Below are 15754 nucleotides of genomic sequence, written 5' to 3'. Positions count from 1 at the left end.
TGAACACTGAAGAAGAGGAATCACAAAATAATTAATTAAATTAATAACCAATAATTGGACAGTGAAATAACTAAATATCCTTGTAAATAATCAAAATGAGAAATAATGAATTGAATATATAACGAGGTCATTAAATATGTGTTGGAAACTGGAAATCAGAAATAAAAACCTAAATATGTGTTGGTGCACGGTCAATCATCCAGGTAATTAAATCTCCAAAAGTTGATTCTGTTCATCTGGACGTTTTCAGTGGATAAATGTTGCGTCACTGATCCAAGTGACTTCTTCAGTCTCAGCTTTCCCCAATCTTATAAACAGTACATTTGCATAATGACTGAAACCAGCACCACTGAAGGAACAATGTGCCGTTCACTACATGGAAGAAGTGCAAAGCAGAGCTCTGGTATTGTACCCTGGCTGGAACAAAACAAAGTCACTGGTTCAAGGTTTCCCCACTGAAAACAACCAGATGAACAGAAACTTTTTCAGATTATTCAAATAATTTATTAAATTTTTTAAATGAAATCACTGATATTTAATTAATGTGTATTGTATGTATATATCTATATATATATATATAGATATATATAACATTTATTTAAATTTAATTGATATCACTAATTTATATTTTAATTAACAAGACATTTAATAATGTGTTTCATATATTTTGGCACCCGTGGCCCTCCATATCCTTCCCTCATGATTTTTGATGCTTTGAATTCCATGTTTGAACATAATTTAATTGTGAACAATAAAACTATTATAAGATAAAACCATTAAACTTTCACATAAAATGAATTTGACTGTAATCAGGGACAGATGGTACAAAAAATAAATCATGTCTGAGTAATATAATATGGCCTTTGTCCTTTGGGGGGAGTTGTGCACTTTAAGAATTCTGCATGTTTTATTTTGCATTACTGTGAATTTTTAAATTAGTTATATTCAAAGATGGACTCAGATTTCAAAGTGCGAACAAACATCTCGGTTGATGGACCGTATGAAATATCTTGAAAAGTGTTTGCTAAATGAAGCACAACTTTCACATCAATCACTGTATGTGTGTCCAAATTTTGGACCATAAACCTTGTTACACAAATTGGAGATCAGAATCAGAATACTTTATTGATCCCTAGGGGAAATTATTATTAGTATTATTATTTTTAGGTGGTGGTGATGGTGGAGCAGCTGGCTCATGACGATAGAATTTGAATGAACTACATGTCATATATAACTTAACAACACATTGTTACCTTTTTGTCCAGGGAGGTAGATGGGTTTGTCTGTTTGGATGAATGTGAAGGGATCAGACGCTCGGATCATCACTTTTCTGACTTGTTTGGAGTAAAATGTGTCTCCTCGTACCTCCACCTTAAAATGTTGCACCTCCTTTTGTACCAAAGGAGCCTGGGACAGTGGGATATTGTAGATAGTCGTTAAAGCCAATAATGCTTACGTTAAAAAACTAACAAACACACTTTGTGGGTGAAAGTGCTGGTTGCGGACCTTAAACTGAACACAGGTTTGAAAGGCCTCATTTGACGTATGCGTGAATAAGGTCGTGTTCTTCTCTCGGGACTTCAAAGTGACAGTCATGACCAGAGTCCCACTGGGCTGTCGGAGAGTTGCACAGAATTTGGCCTCAGCTCCAGCTTCAATAACTGCAGGAATGGCCACCAGGTACTGGCTGCATACAGCATTGCACATACAGCAGTTACTGCAGTGAACAACTCACACAGACAAAAACACGCTGAAGACAAACTCACGGTTCAGCCACCGCTTGATCCACATGCATCCAGCTCAGAAGGACACACAGAGTGCAGCTCAGGATCCAGAGACGGTCCATGACTGGTTGTGATAATTCTCAGTGTCACCTCCTGCTAAATATCGGCTGATCGTCCCCACCCACATACACTGTTACAGCCACGTGTTTGAAACGCACTCATGTACTCTGATCTCCACAAAGTCAATAACTTACACATTTACAAAATCCCAATCCTGCTTTCAGCACTGAACACTAAACTATAGACAACAGTAAAGTTTGTCGTTCAGTGTAAAACATTACAGTAACATACAGTGCTCCGAGGTGATGTTTCTAAATCAGCTCCAAGTTTAATGCAGCTGTTACAAAAAGTTATTTCTGTTCTGAATGTTCCCATGTTTGACTTAACATCAGTGCTGGGATACACCGCTGTAGTCTGTAACTACTGATATTTTCTAAAATCACTGAGAGCTACAGTAGGTGTAACTCCCTTTACCCAGTGAGGGATGTCTGACTGTGCCATGTTTTTGACCTTATTTTTCAGGAAAGACTAAACAAACGTTTGTGTAGTGATAACAGGCTCAAAAAGAACTGGTGGATTCATCAGTGATGTCACAGACTGCTGTACACACTTTAAAGACAAAAATCACAATGTTTTTGTCCGAATTAAAAATGAATCATGTTAAACAGCTTTTGTTGCTCTTTGGTAAACAACACAGATCAAACCTCAGCCACTGAAATAACTGCAGTGACAGTCACACTGCTGAGTGTGGATGGAGATCTAGTCTGGTTTTTAAACCCCAACATTGCTGAGAATGAGTCATTATCTCTGACCCTCTGGACCCAGCAGTATTACCCCATGTGATTCTATTTGCCTTGTTTGATTTGCCTTTATGGGAAAAGGATTTTTGTTTGTTCTGTCTCACTAAGGGGCTGTTGTTGGGGGGGGGCATGTTTAAACACATACAGATGTGTTAATCCATGAAGGTTAATACAGTTTGTTAATACTTGTTAACAAATGCAGAAAATAAAGTTTGTTCAAAAACAGTTAACAGCACTGAACCCATGAAAGACTGAAGTCTGTACTAATATAATGAATATTTGCTGCTGTTATGATATTATTAGATATTTATTATGATACATTTATTTATGACATGAGCTCACTCATGGTTAAAGCGCTGGAACGTGTGACCATGGACCCTAAACAGCTCATTTCAATCGTGACGATCTTCATCTTCATACATCTGGGTGAAGCATTCAGTTGGATTGTCTCCAATTCTAACAGCTCAACAATGTTCTCTTATAAATTTTACTACACTAAAGAATTCTGTAATGAAGTCATTTGTGCCAAATTAAGTCAAATACTTTTATGAAATCAATTTTAAAACAATAAATACCACGTTTTATTTTGTGCATGTTAGTTAATGAAAACACGAAGGGTGTTGCTAGGTAGAAGAGCAGCTCCAGCACCCACATTACTGACATCCACCTGTATTACCTCACTTATATGAGGAGCTGGAGCATCTCTTAGGAACAAATGCATAACCTTATATGAGTAACTCTGGATTAAAACAATGACATACTTAGGTGCAGAGATAGGCAGTAACGTGTTACAAGTAATCCGATTACTTTTTTCAAGTAACGAGTAATGTAAGGGATCGCTGTTACAAAAAAGTAATTAGATTACTGTTACTTTCCCATAAGCACGCTGCGTTACTGCGTTACTAAACCGTGTTTGTTTTTGAGAGTGTCTCATGACAATGACGTACAAGTGTGACGTCCATGGTAACAGACGTGCAGATCAACAACGGATAATATATCAAGTGGGAGAGAGTACGACCATGCAGCATTTAGAGATTGTAAGTACTCACATTACTTTGAGTTTGATTCTATAAAAAGTGACAAAACATTGGAGTCCACTGTACACTCAAGAAAACTTCTTTCTACAGCGAAAAAGTAAATTTCAATTTGAGCGAGCACGGAGCACGCTGCCAGAGGAATGTGACATTCACAGAGAAACCCCTGGATCCTCCCACTGACATGACTGCAACACTGGGCAAACCTCCACCGGCCCCACTCCTGCTAAACAGGTGAAAATACATTTAAGCACATTAATTAATGCATCCATTTAAAAGAGTGAGTGTAGTAGTCAAAGACAGCTGCATATACTTTAATTTTTGCTTGATGCAATGTGCATAAAGTCAAAAGATTAAAACTAATACAACAAGTTTTTTTGTGTTTGAATCTTTTGAATTCTTAAACTTAGACCATTCAAGATGGCGCCTGTGTGTTCGGCACGCCGTCTATCGCTCTCCTTTATTTGTTTTGTTTTATTGTTTTTAGTTAACTTTGCGTTACATTTGTGTTGCACTTTTTCCTATGATCGCCAGACATTATTGGAGATAGGTTTATCCATCCGGATGTCTGACCGGCCTGAATATGACAACCAAGGCTTTTTTCCTCCCTATCTGGAACCAATACCACCTTACTGGCGTTCCCTACCACCGTCACCGGATCTGCGGAAGCGACACAGGAGACGGGGTAACCGTGGAGGTCGTCTTGTGAAGCTGAAATCCTGGATTTCTAATTTTCCCCATGAGCTCCGCTGCATCCGCCGTTTTTGTCCACGACTCATGGTGCCATTGCGTGCCTTGGATCCGGTGGACACCTGGCTGGTTTCTGTTGTTGGGTCTTTCGAAAATGGTCCTGCAAAACTCTCTCCTCTACGACATATGCGCTGGCGCGGAGTTGACAAGAAAAATCTTCGACCTGTGGATCTGGTTGCTAATGCCTCTGAAGTTTTGGACCCAGTTTCTCTCAGGCTGGGTCTAATAAATACCAGGTCGGTGGCAAACAAGACCTTAATATTAAAGGATTTTTTTCTTTCTCGTGTTCTGGATTTGCTCTTCCTGACTGAAACCTGGATTTCTCCCGGTGAGTTAAGCGCTTTCATTGAACTAGTACCCGCTGACTGTACCTTTTTTAATGTTCAGAGAGCTTCGGGTCGCGGAGGAGGGCTTGCTGCTGTTTTTAAGGCTCACTTGGACTTGAAGCAGCTTTTCCCTTCGTCTCACTACACCAGTTTTGAACTCTGTTTATGTAAACTGGGCCACTCGCCTTCGTTGTTATGTGCGATTGTTTATCGCCCACCGAAATATAACAAGGTGTTCTTATCAGAGTTCTCAGAGTTTCTTGCTGATTGTGCATCACGGTATGACCAGATACTCCTGCTTGGTGATTTTAACATACACGTTTGCTGTCCGGGGAAGCCCCTGGCCAAGGACTTCCTTGCTTTAGGGAACTCTGTTAATTTTGTCCAATCTGTTAGTGGTGCCACTCAAGAATGTGGTCACACACTGGACTTAGTTTTATCTCATGGTTTATCTGTTTGCAATGTTTGTGTTGAAGATGCAGTATTCTCTGATCATATGCCTATCTGATTTGATATTGCTCCTTCTAACGCTTTTGCAAATCAGGCTGCACCTGTTCGATGTTATCGTGCCTTTGGCTCTGATTCTGCCGAACGGTTTTCTATACTGTTTGACAAATTAATGTCTTATGCCCCTGAGTTGCCCACTGCAGATGACCTACTTTTATATTTTGACTTTGCTTGGAAATCTGTGCTTGATGTTGTTGCCCCTTTGAGACTGAGAAAATTAAATCTAAGACTAGTCCATGGTTAACAGATCGTACCCGAGCTATTTGAAGACAATGTAGGAATTGTGAAAGACAGTGGAAAAAACATAGATTGCATGTCTCCCTGGAAGCCCTAAAGATTAGTTGGAAAACTTATCAGTGGGCAGTTAAGGCCGATAAACACTTCTACTTTTCTCAACTTATTTCGGCCAACTCTCATAACCCTCGTGTTTTATACAATACGATAAATTCTGTACTTAACTTGGAGGGTTACGACCTTTTGCCGTCCTCTGAGGCTATGTGCAATAAGTTTATTACCTTTTTTGTGGACAAGATTGCTAGCCTGAGGCCTCTAATCCCACCTATTGTTGATCCGGCCATGCATGCTCCTTGCTCAAGCCTATTCTCTGCTTTTGCACCGATTTCACTGCATGATGTAGAGGAGTTGGTGCTACATGCTAAGCCCTGTGGCTCCCAGAATGATGTTGTTACTCCCCGCTTTCTCCAAAAAGTATTTCCGATCATTGGACCTTATATCTTGAAAATTATCAATGGTAAATGGTCTGTATTTATATAGCGCTTTTCTAGTCCCTAAGGACCCCAAAGCGCTTTACATATCCAGTCATTCACCCATTCACACACACATTCACACACTGGTGATGGCAAGCTACATTGTAGCCACAGCCACCCTGGAGCACACTGACAGAGGCGAGGCTGCCGGACACTGGCGCCACCAGGCCCTCTGACCACCACCAGTAGTGTCTTGCCCAAGGACACAACATTGGACATGACAGCTGCATTTGACACAGTGGACCACGACCTGCTGATCTCCCGCTTACACCACTGTGTGGGAATTTCTAATTTGGCATTGTCATGGATAAAATCATATCTTTCCGAAAGGAGTTTTTGTGTCAAGGTGGGACTGGCTGCTTCCTCTGTGGCCCCTCTGCTTTGGGGTGTGCCCCAGGGATCTATCCTTGGGCCATTATTTTTCTCACTGTACTTACTCCCCCTTGGTGCGATTTTTCGTAAACACAGAGTGTCATTTCATTTGTATGCCGATGACTGTCAGCTTTATTTACCTTTTAGTCATTTGGATACCTACCCATGTCAATCACTGCTTGACTGTCTTAGCGATATTAAATTATGGATGGCAAGTAATTTTTTGAATTTTAATGGTCGCAAAACGGAAGCAATTTCATATGGCTGCATTGTTCTACTGATACCCCAGATGTTGATTTTGGTGATTTGACCTCTCATCTAAAAAGTTCAATCACTAATCTTGGTGTTAAACTTGATTCCGCGCTTACTTTTGAAGGTCATGTAAATGCGCTGGTAAAACCAGCTTTTTATCACCTCAGACGCCTGTCGAAGGTTAAGCCTTTCCTTTCCAAACCCAATTTGGAAACTCTTATTCATGCTTTTATCACCTCACGTCTGGACTATTGTAATTCCCTTTTAATAGGGGTCGGGTCGGGCACCTTGTCACGCCTGCAGTTAGTGCAAAATGCGGCGGCACGATTTTTAACCGGTAGTAGGAAATTCGATCACATCACTCCGGTTCTGGCTTCCTTGCATTGGCTTCCCATTGAATTTAGGGTTCGTTTTAAAGTCCTTTTATTGGTTTTTAAATCTTTAAATGGTCTAGCTCCTGTCTACTTATCTGATTTGCTGAAGCCACATGTTCCTCCTCGGTCGCTCCGTTCAGCTGAGCAGCTGTTGCTGTCGGTCCCTAAGTCGCGGCTGAAATGCAGAGGAGACCGAGCTTTTTCAATTGTGGCTCCGATGCTCTGGAATAACCTTCCCCTCCAAATTAGACAAGCGTCATCAGTGCAGGTCTTTAAGTCCAGATTGAAAACCTATTTTTATTCCCTGGCTTTTAACTCTGTAGGAAACTGACACCTTCTTATTTATTTTATTGTTTGTAATGATTTTATCGTATTTTTAATTTGGTAGTTGTTTTGATCTGTGTTGTTCAGCACTTTGGTCTGCCTGGTGTGTTCTTAAAGTGCTATACAAATAAACAATGATGATGATGATGATGATGATGAAGTTTTAAAAAGAGACTTTTTCATTTGATTACATTTTATATGATGGATTATGCAGAAAAAACAGAATTGGGCTGAAAGGTCTATTGCTTTATTACGTATTCAGGTTGTGTATCATGTTTTTAAAAAGTAACTAACTAATTAATTTGAAAAATAAGTAATCAGTAAAGTAATTGGATTACTTCTTGGACAAGTAATCAGTACTTAGTAGCTAATTACCATTAGTAACTTGACCAACACTGCTTATGTGTATCTGACAGTTGTGGAGCTTAATAAGTACAAGTCCACTGTCCAATCTAGCTGTAATTTTGCAATAAAATTTAAATTCAGTGGCAGCACGGTGGCACGGTGGTTAGCACTGTTGCCGCACAGCAAGAAGGTCCTGAGTTCAATTCCACCATCAAGCCGGGGGTTCCCTCCAGGTACTCCGGTTTCCTCCCACCGTCCAAAGACATGCAGTTTGTGGGGATAGGTTAATTGGATAATCCAAATTGCCACTAGGTGTAAATGTGCGAGTATCCAGTCTTTAAGTAATGACGTACGAACTCTGCTTCCGGTTCCGAATGACTCAACGTTTATTAATGCCGTTGTGTTTTTAACATGTTTTAATTAGAGATGGCACAATACCACTTTTTTATGTCCGATACCGATATCATAAATTTGGATATCTGCTGATACCGATATTGTTATGATTTAATGTTGTCAGTGTGTTGTTTTATGTTATGTTTAAGGATTTGTTCTCGTTTCCTGTTTTATTGTGAAGGTCTGCGTCTCATGTGAGTGTGTTCAGTTTTACCTCTGTCTCGTCTTGTTGATTATTCCCAGCTGTGTTCCCCACCTGTGTGTAATCTCCCTGTGTTTCCCTGTGTGTATTTAAGTCGCGTCCTTTGTCTTTGTGTTTTTTTTTTTTTTTTTGGGCTGGTCCGTCTGTGTATCCACCATGTCTCATCTGTGTGTTTCCCTGCTGCCCAACCGTCATCTGTTTTCTGCTCGCTGTTATTCGTGTTCAGGTTTGTGTTTCTGTTCAGGGTCAGTAGTTTAGTTTTCCCAGTATAGTTTAGTTCTCCGTTCACCATTTTGTCCATCTCTTTTGTTGTGTTTGCCTTAGCGGCACCAGCCATTTTTAGCCAACCTGGTTGTCCATTTTTAAGATAAAGCCTCTTCTCATCCCACAATCTGGTATTCATCTTCTTTTATGTTGCGGCTATGAGCCGGGTCGTAACGAATCCGATATAGTGTGTTTTTTAATGAATAAAACAGTTTTTTTAATATCTTGCTGCATTTTGTATAAGTTCATACTCAAGTTTAAATAAACAACAACACTAAAGCTATTCTGTTATACCTGTATGTAAAAAATACAGTGCACCCAAAATATTTCATAGTTCAGCAACACTGATCAATCTAATAAACTTAAATCTACTCCATCCTCCCTATTCTGGTATTTTAAAGAGTACTTAGCAGAAATATTAAGCAACCTAACTAATAGGGTTGCAAACTCCCAGCAAAAAAAAAATAGGGAACCACCCCCCACCCTCCACCTCATGATGCTTAATCGACGTAATCAACTTTAATTTGATGCAGTGTGAAAAGAAAATGCACAGAAATAAATTATTTTTCAAGAATAATTAAATAGATTCAACATCTTTCTTCAACAGAATTGCAGAATTCACAGATGGTACCTTCCCAAAGGAAAAAGTACTATAGCTTACTAGGGTATATTAGACTTAACAGTTACTATATACAGTAATGGACTTCTATACATTTTACATCAGATTAAAACTTTGGGTGTAAGATTCAGATTCAATTATTTATTAAAAGCTAGACATTTTAAATGAGAATAAGAAAGGAAAGTATGTCTTTGTGCCCCCTTTTCCCTGTTAATGCCCTATCGGCCCCCCTGGCTAAACTTTGCTAGATCCGCCCCTGCACAGTTAGCTACGTCAGCTGCGTAGAAAAGGATCCTGGTCTAGAAAGTAATATTAAATAAATTCTAACAACAGCTTATCAAGCTTAAAGGTGCTGCTGTTGTTCAGCCGCTGGTTTCCTCTTTCTGGTGCAAAGTGGACCAAAAACAAAGAAGAGAGACGGACTCACGACAGAAAAGCCAATCAGCTGATCATTAAGCAGTTTCACAATTGAAGTAGCAGTGGGAAGGGAGGGAGAGAGAGAGAAGAGGCAGTCACTCCATATATCGGTTGTTAAGCTTAACGCTGGAACGCTTTACAAACATTCAGAGATGAACTTACACACTTGCTTTACTTCTCTCTGGGATAACTTCCTCGGAGATGAAATGCTGGTTTGGTAGCGAGGCTACAAATACACACAGCCGCTCTATCACGTGACGCATACTGCTCCAACGTGCTACGGTTATGAGCCGAGTTACGCCGTGTTGCAAGTTTTGAGGTGCTTTTTTGATATTTAATGGATCGGATTACATTTTTTATTTCACTCCGATATCCGATCCAGTAATTTATGTCAGTATCGGACAGATACCGATACGTAATATCGGATCGGTCGATCTTTAGTTTTAATGCTTTGTGTCTTGTTCTATTTAAACTCAACAATCCCCTAAAAACAGTCAGTGATCACTGTCAGCCTCTCTTGGTTTTTATTACCATTGTTCATTTTAAACCTCAGTTTTTAAACCTTACGATGTAACTACAGCCCAGCCCATGCAGCAGTATATTCACTAGCTGCTCCCACGTCCTGATTTTGGGTTTGGCAGCGTTTAAGTACATAAAGGTGAATGTCTTGGATGTGAACTGAGCTGTGGTTTGGGGAAGGCCTTGAAGGGGACTGGCAGATCCTCAATGAAGGCATCCCCTAGAAGCAGTAATAACTGTGTGTTACAAAGATCGAAAACCTCTGCGGTAATAATTCGATTTTTAATTCAACTTATTTGTACAGCGCCAAATCACAGCGACAGTCGCATCAAGACCCGGCAATAATACCTATAGGAAAAACCCAACAATTGTTTGACCACCTATGAGCAACCTCTTTGGCAACAGTGGGAAGGAAAAAATTCTTTATAACAGGAAGAAACCTCCGGCAGAACCAGGCTCAAGGGGGGCGGGGCCATCTGCCGCGACCGTTTGGGGTGAGAGGAGGAAAACAGGACAAAGACAAGTGCAAAAAGAGAAAACGCCAAGTGACATTGCCACCTAAAGGAGAGGAAAATAACTGGTGGCTAGCAAAGGTGAACAGCCCTCCGTAAGGTAGTCAAGGATTCCATAATGTGGAGTGCATGGGCTCGGACAATTAGGAAGTAATGGCGGGAGAAGAGATCACAGGAAATTGCGAACACCTGAAATCGATCAGGTAGCGAGTCGTGGCTCAACTTTGAACTGAAGCACTCACAGAGATGTACGCCGATTTTAAGATTTGAGCAAATGGCTTGACGGCTTGTAAAAGTTTGAGCTTGTCTTTGAGTAGAAGATGGAAAGACATCCTTTTTGTTTTCAGAATAGCATTGAGGAAAATAACTGGGAATTGGCCTGACACCCCTCTATTTCCGACCCCACTGTAACTACAGGGGTCCAACAAAGAATGGCCACGCATCATACTGATGTCTTCGGAAATTTATTTTTCTCTCTCACACACTCTTATTACTCTTCAGACACCATGAAAACTGAAGAAACACAAAGTTTACAACATAAATGTTTTGAGCTTGTCAGTCTCTCATATCAGTGTCCATAAACAGTCTTGTGCAAGCAGAACAGAAAAAATGCAAAATAATGGATATGTCACGGCTGCTGAGGTGAGCCGTGTGGTGTTGGAGGAAGGAGGACCCAAGATGCAAGCAGTGGATGAAAATGCTGGTGAAGTTTATTTACAGGGTGGAGTAGTGGCCAACAAGCAGTGGAGTATGACAAATAACTGATGACACCTAAACTGGGAGAACTAACATAACAGACCTGGGAACATACGAAAAAGGGATGAGAGGCAGAGAGACGCAGACGACGAACAGGAACCATGGAACACAGAGCAACGCAGACTGACGCAGAGTAACACAGACAAACCGGCAACAGGCAGGAGAACACACAGGGCTTAAATACACACACCAGTAATCAGGGAATGGGCAACAAGAGGGAGACACAGCTGGGAGAAATGAGGCTAACGAGACAGGGGGAACAAAGCTGCACACACTAACATGAAGCACACGCCTTCAAAACAAAACAGGAAACCATAAACCACTAAACAAGGACGCAGACTGAGAGGCAGAATATGACACATAAGACTACTATTCCTAAAACACGAATAAACAGAAACATGAAACTCAAATAATCATCATCATTATCATCACCACCATCAACACAAGCACTACAAGAGAATAAGAAAACAATCCATAATGCAAAATTAAACCAAAATATAAGAAACTCAAAATGCTGGGTCAACACTGACCCAGAACCGTGACAGTACCCCCCCTCCAAGGGCTGGCTCCCGACAGCCCCAAACGGAAAAAAACAGAACAAAACCAGAGCACCAAGCCAGGGCGGGCGGAGGGGGCCCAGGACGGAGGGACAGAAACCAAACAAAAAACAAGGAGCAAGATAGTCCGAACAGTCCAAAAAAAACACAAGAAGACCGTTCAAAAACACAGGAAAACACATCAAAAAACAAAACCAAAGCTCAACAAGAGTCCATGAAAAGTTCAGGGGGTCGACCCGGAGGTCGACAGCGCAGGAGGCCGAAACAGTTCAGTTCCGGAGGCCGACCATGCGAAAGGCAGCGGCAGTGGGGCAGGTCCGGAGACCGGCCACGCAGTAGGCAATGGCGTGGAAACAGTTCTGGGGGCCGACCGTGTGGACGGCAACGGTGTAGAAACAGTTCTGGGGGCCGACCGTGCTGGCGGCAACGGCGGAGAGGTAAACGAAGGCAGTCTGGAGGCCGGCCACGCGGGAGGCAGTGGCGGCGATGCCCAATCATCGGCCCGGAAGGGGGCCGTCCACGACGGCAAGGACGTCCAGTCATTGGCCTGGAAAGCGGCCGGACCGGACGAGCAGGACGGACAGGACGAGCAGGACGAGCAGGAGACGTTGAAGCTGAAGCGGAGGCTGGACCAGGCGAGGACGAAGCCGTAGCTGAAGCTGGTGCTGGTGCTGGCGACGCTGGAGCTGGCGACGAGGAGGCTGCTGCTGCAGGCGACGCTGGAGCTGATGCTGAATCTGGGCCAGGCGAAGCTGGAGGCTCGGAGGCTGGACCAGACGAGAATGGCGCTGCAGGCGACGGCGTGGAAGCCGGAGATGGTGGCGCTGCAGGCGACGGCGTGGAAGCCGGAGATGGTGGCGCTGCAGGCGACGGCGTGGAAGCCGGAGATGGTGGCGCTGCAGGCGACGGCGTGGAAGCCGGAGATGGTGGCGCTGCAGGCGACGGCGTGGAAGCTGGAGATGGTGGCGCTGCAGATGAGGACGAGGCTGCAGCTGGATCAGGTGATGGCGAAGCAAACGATGAGGCTGGACCAGGCGAGGCGGAAGACTCGGAGGCTGGACCAGGCGAGGCGGAAGACTCGGAGGCTGGACCAGGCGAGGCGGAAGACTCGGAGGCTGGACCAGGCGAGGCGGAAGACTCGGAGGCTGGACCAGGCGAGGCGGAAGACTCGGAGGCTGGACCAGGCGAGGCGGAAGACTCGGAGGCTGGACCAGGCGAGGCGGAAGACTCGGAGGCTGGACCAGGCGAGGCGGAAGCTGAAGCTGAAGCAGAGGCTGGACCAGACGAGGCAGAGGCTTCTGAAGCAGAGGCTGACCCAGACGAGGCAGAGGCTTCTGAAGCAGAGGCTGGACCAGACGAGGCAGAGGCTTCTGAAGCAGAGGCTGGACCAGACGAAGGCGAAGCGGATGCAGAGGCTGCGGCTGCTGCAGGCGTGGATGAAGCTGCGGCTGCTGCAGGCGACACGGGCGAAGCTGAAGCTGGACCAGGCGACGCGGATGAAGCTGAAACTGGACCAGGCGACGGCGTGGGTGATGCAGCTGATGAGGAGGCTGCAGCTGGCGAGGATGAAGACTCTGAGGCTGCAGCTGGTGGCGGCGTGGAAGCCGGAGACGGAGGCGCTGCAGCAGGTGACGCCGATGTGGCTGCTGCTGCTGGCGGCGCTGAAGCAGATGAGGAGGCTTCTGCAGGCGGTGCGGATGAGGCTGCTGCCGCTGGCGGCGCTGTAGCAGATGAGGATGAGGCTGCAGCTGGCGCCGCAGGCGACGCTGATGAAGCTGGCGCTGCAGCTGGCGAGGGTGATGAGGCTGCAGCTGGCGAGGGTGTTGAGGCTGCAGCTGGCGAGGGTGTTGAGGCTGCAGCTGGCGAGGGTGATGAGGCTGCAGCTGGCGAGGGTGATGAGGCTGCAGCTGGCGGCTGGGCGGGCTCTCGGACCCTCCAGCTGACGAGGCAGGAGGCTGGCTGGGCCTCGGGCCCTCCAGCTGACGAAGCAGAAGGCTGGGCGGGCTCTCGGGCCCTCCAGCTGACGAGGCCGGAAGCTGGACGGGCTCCTCGGGCCCCCCAGCTAAAACAGTCTCAGAACCAGTGGGCACCGGGGCCCCTGGCAAACACAGAGCTGAACCAGCAGGCGCACGGGCCTCTGGCAGGGACGGGACAGGACCAGCAGGCACACGGGCCTCTGGCAGGGACGGAACAGGACCAGCAGGCACACGGGCCTCTGGCAGGGACGGAACAGGACCAGCAGGCACACGGGCCTCTGGCAGGGACAAAACAGAACCAGCAGGCACACGGGCCTCTGGCAAACACACAGCAGACTGCAGCTGCACAGAGCATTGACTCTGCTCAGGCAGCGGCGGCCGGGTGCAGTCCTCTGCTGGCTTCTTAACCTCCAGGGGTCCAGAGTCTGCTGGGGGCTGAAACCCAGCCTCTGGGGAGGCCCTGGAGTGTATCTCAGTCTCAGAACTGGCCAGCTCTTGAGGAATGTCTACAGGATTGTTTGGTTTTTCTCTCTGCCTGGAACGAATGGGTGAACAACGGTTTCTCTCGGGTTGAATCAACCTAGCTTGCTGTACAGGAGGAGTCAGTGAAGATGATGGCTGAACAGGTGGCTGAGCTGAGGGCGACTGAAGTAAAGGTTGAGACAATAATGGTGGAGAAGTTGGGGACTGAACGGATGACAAGGCTAATGATTCTTCTGCCAACCGGGCTACTGACTGGGCTAGGGATTGTAACATGGTTTGTAATACGTCTGGCTGTGGCTGTAATTGAGCCATGGATTGTGAGGCTGAATGTGGTGGAGGTGGCGACTGGACTTTTGGCCGGGCGACTAACTGAGCCTCTGGCTGGGCGGCTAACTGAGTCTCTGGCCGGGCGGCTAACTGAGCTTGAGGTGATAAACAGTCATTGTCCTTTGCCGTACAGCACATTACCCCGGAGTAAACAGGCCCGCAGTTCAGACCAATAATATTGTCCTGTCCACTCACCACAGCCGGCCGCTCAGAAATCCCTAGGTACGACTGTGGCGAGGAGCGTCGGCAGGGTGAGCGCCGTTTCCCTCTTGAAGGCTGGGTTGACGGGCCGGGCAGAACATCCTCCGTCGGACCAGACAGGGAAGCGTGAGTTGCAGGGTGGGTGGTAGCAGTCGGGGGGTGAAGACAGAGCTCGTTCAGAATGAAACCCTGTGCGAGCGGGTGAAGTGAGCTGAGCAGCCAGGGGAGACCGGAAACCAAGCGCTGTAGCCGATTAGCTATGGCTTGGCGAACTTCCCTCCCCTCGTGCTCCAGCCAAACGTTAATTAATCTGTCCACAGAGTAAACTATATCCTCCCGGAGTTCCTTGGGCGGGTTGAATGCTGCTGGGTCCATTGTGGCCGGTTCGTACTGTCACGGCTGCTGAGGCGAGCCGTGTGGTGTTGGAGGAAGGAGGACCCAAGATGCAAGCAGTGGATGAAAATGCTGGTGAAGTTTATTTACAGGGTGGAGTAGTGGCCAACAAGCAGTGGAGTATGACAAATAACTGATGACACCTAAACTGGGAGAACTAACATAACAGACCTGGGAACATACGAAAAAGGGATGAGAGGCAGAGAGACGCAGACGACGAACAGGAACCATGGAACACAGAGCAACGCAGACTGACGCAGAGTAACACAGACAAACCGGCAACAGGCAGGAGAACACACAGGGCTTAAATACACACACCAGTAATCAGGGAATGGGCAACAAGAGGGAGACACAGCTGGGAGAAATGAGGCTAACGAGACAGGGGGAACAAAGCTGCACACACTAACATGAAGCACACGCCTTCAAAACAAAACAGGAAACCATAAACCACTAAACAAGGACGCAGACTGAGAGGCAGAATATGACACACAAGACTACTA

General features: G+C 45.4%; 1 protein-coding gene across 1 annotated transcript in view; it reads right to left on the bottom strand.

Annotated features, from left to right (window-relative positions):
* LOC116328930 (alpha-2-macroglobulin-like) overlaps positions 1–1914 on the bottom strand; it is a 48074-nt gene extending 46160 nt beyond the window's left edge. The window contains exons 1-3 of the mRNA XM_039609206.1: positions 1767–1914; positions 1507–1687; positions 1254–1407 (exon numbers count right to left, since the gene is read on the bottom strand). Coding sequence (XP_039465140.1) covers positions 1254–1407; positions 1507–1687; positions 1767–1846 — 415 coding nt within the window. The 5' untranslated portion in view covers positions 1847–1914. The remainder of the gene's footprint in view (positions 1–1253; positions 1408–1506; positions 1688–1766) is intronic.
* Positions 1915–15754: the final 13840 nt, after the last annotated feature.

This window comes from Oreochromis aureus, linkage group 3, assembly GCF_013358895.1.
Source record: "Oreochromis aureus strain Israel breed Guangdong linkage group 3, ZZ_aureus, whole genome shotgun sequence".
NCBI classification, from domain to species: Eukaryota; Metazoa; Chordata; class Actinopteri; order Cichliformes; family Cichlidae; genus Oreochromis; species Oreochromis aureus.
This window is presented reverse-complemented; position numbering and strand designations above follow the sequence as displayed.